The sequence below is a fragment of the Cydia fagiglandana genome, chromosome 19, assembly GCF_963556715.1.
Source record: "Cydia fagiglandana chromosome 19, ilCydFagi1.1, whole genome shotgun sequence".
Classification (NCBI taxonomy): Eukaryota; Metazoa; Arthropoda; class Insecta; order Lepidoptera; family Tortricidae; genus Cydia; species Cydia fagiglandana.
In genome coordinates this window covers 1,112,929-1,115,944 of record NC_085950.1, presented here as the reverse complement: position 1 = coordinate 1,115,944, position 3,016 = coordinate 1,112,929, and the positions used below count along the sequence as shown (strand labels likewise).

Genomic DNA, 3,016 nt, shown 5'->3' with positions numbered 1-3,016 from the left:
ATTATGGGAACACCAATAATAACTCCATATCGACAAGAAGGTCTCTGTCGGTAGATAATGAATGACTTGTACGACCAAGATAATTCTGCAGTGATTTTCATAAACAGCTCGGCTTTTATAAACATTTTTGACTTTAATGATATTTTTTCATTGTCTTCCTTTGCATGTTCCTTTGTGGCACTCTACAGACCACACGTGTGGCCTGATTTGATATGACTTACTTCAATTGATTTGTCTTGATGGTCGTCCCTGTCACTCTTAACGCGCGTCAATCAGGCGAAATAGTCATTGAATGTAAGTGGTATATGTATATAATTTAAATTTTTTGTTCATTTGTGTTCCAGTGTGTTCGGACAGCAGCGCCGCCCGCGCCAGGGAACAGCTCGCGATGGCTTGTTCCGTGGTGCTCGAGCGCCTCCGCGGCGACGCGGCTGTTCACAGTGGGACCAAATCATACGGCTGCGAACACTGTGGCAAGCATTTCGGACACAAATATATTTTAAGGAACCACATACAAAACACACACTTGTCGACCGGACATAAGCCATTTGCTTGTGATTTTTGTTGTTCTACGTTTTGCACCGAATCGCTTGTAACAGAACACGAGAAGAGCAAACACGGGGTTACAAGTTTCATGTGTGCTGAATGTGAGTATACAACAAGTTCCAAAAAAAGTTTGGAGACTCATTTAAAGAGTCACTCTTTGGAGAATAATTTCAATTGTAGTCACTGTAGTTACAGGAGTTCGTGTAGAAGTGATTTACACAAACACCAAACAACACACATGGCTGGTGAGCCTTTAAAGTGTAGCGCCTGGAATTTCAAATGCAATGTTGAATCAAACCTGCAATGTCATCAGAAGACGCACAACCGGAGACACCAGAGGTTACACACTGAAGAAAAGCCTTACAAATGTAGTCATTGCGACTACAAGTGTAGTGTTAGTTCTATGTTACGAAAACACGAAAGGACACATACTGGCGAGAAGCTTTTTCAGTGTAGTCACTGTGATTACAAATGCAGTCGGAAGTCACACTTACAAAGACATCTAACGATACATACTGGGGTGAAGTCATTTCAGTGTAGCCACTGTGATTACAAATGCAGTCAGAAGTCACACTTACAAAGACATCAAACGATACATACTGGGGTGAAGTCATTTCAGTGTAGCCACTGTGATTACAAATGCAGTCAGAAGTCACACTTACAACAACACCTAATGATGCATACTGGGGTGAAGCCATTTCAGTGTTGTCACTGTGATTACAAATGCAGTCGGAAGTCACACTTACAAAAACACCTGACGATACATACTGGGGCGAAGCCATTTCAGTGTAGCCACTGTGATTACAAATGCAATCAGAAGTTAAACTTGCAACTACACCTGATAATACATACTGGGGCGAAGCCATTTCAGTGTAGCCACTGTAATTACAAATGCAGTCAGAAGTCAGGCTTACAAAGACATCTGATGATACATACTGGGGCGAAGCCATTTCAGTGTAGCCACTGTGATTACAAATGCAGTCGGAAGTCACACTTACTACAACACTTGACTATACATACTGGGGCGAAGACATTTCAGTGTAGTCACTGTGATTACAAATGCAGTCGTAAGTCACACTTACAACAACACTTATTTAAACATACTGGGGCGAAGCCATTTCAGTGTAGCCACTGTGATTACAAATGCAGTCGGAAGTCACACTTACAAAGACATCTAACGATACATACTAGGGTGAAGTCATTTCAGTGTAGCCACTGTGATTACAAATGCAGTCATAAGTCACACTTACAAAGACATCAAACGATACATACTGGGGTGAAGTCATTTCAGTGTAGCCACTGTGATTACAAATGCAGTCAGAAGTCACACTTACAACAACACCTGATGATGCATACTGGGGCGAAGCCATTTCAGTGTGGCCACTGTGATTATAAATGCACTCTGAAATCAAACTTAAAAAGACACCGGAGGCTACACACTGGAGAGAAGCCGTATACATGTAGTCATTGCGACTACAAGTGCAGTAATAGTTCAGCCTTACGAAGTCATGAAAGGACACATACTGGTGAGAAGCCATTTCAGTGTAGCCACTGTGATTACAAATGCAGTCAGAAATCATACTTACAAAAACACCTACTGAAACATACTGGGACGAAGCAATTTAAATGTAGTGATTGCGACTACAGATGCAGATTTAAATCTCATTTAAAAAGACACCAGACGATGCATACTAAGGCGAAGACATAATATTGCGGCATTTGCGGTTCCATGTGTCGTGAGACTGTAGACTTGCGCAATCACCAAAAGATACATTCAGGAGAGAAGCGGTACAAATGTAGTCTTGATCAGAAGCGCCATAAATATACCCACTGCAAGTACACAAGTCGACATAAGAAGTCGTTACAAATCCACCTAAGGACAAGACATTTCGTTTAAAATCCCTAGTGTAGTTTTTTTTCCATTTATTTATTAACACAAAATAATACATTTATAGAATCATGACAGCGAACAAAGCCCCCTGAGTTCCACAAGTGGTGAAAAATGTGATCCGCTAGTTACCGGTGGAGCATGTGTCGGGTGTGGGCTGTGTGACGTGTGTGTCGTGGTTCCCTTGCACGCGCGTGCACGATGTGTTCCCGGTGTCGTGCCGGCGTGTGTCGCGCAGGACGAGCGAGTGCCGTGTGTCGCGGCGAGAGGCTGCTCGCTAGCCGAGGGGCTCCAACACACGACACTGGACTGTATGCAGTAATAATGAGTAGAACGTGATTTGTAATATAATATGAAACTAATGTAGTATGTTGTTTTTATTGTATTTAATTTCCCACCCCGAGCTGTACCGCTGTGGTGGATGGTAACAAGTTCCTCAGCAGCCCCGGCCGGCAGCACGACTCCTGTTCCAATTTCAACCTCCTGAGACTCTGTGTACTTTTTTTGTATTTCCAGCTGTAAAAGTGCATGGCCATTTATAAATTATTTCCATTCTTAATGTATCATGTAATTTTGCAGCTG

The 3,016-nt window shown here is 42.5% G+C and overlaps 1 protein-coding gene across 1 annotated transcript; it reads left to right on the top strand.

The window, feature by feature from the left end:
* The first annotated feature begins 354 nt into the window (after positions 1-354).
* On the top strand, positions 355-2,719 carry LOC134673954 (gastrula zinc finger protein XlCGF57.1-like). The gene has a single exon (XM_063531998.1). It carries the CDS (start codon positions 389-391, stop codon positions 2,252-2,254), a length of 1,866 nt encoding a protein of 621 aa, XP_063388068.1. The 5' UTR covers positions 355-388; the 3' UTR covers positions 2,255-2,719.
* Positions 2,720-3,016: the final 297 nt, after the last annotated feature.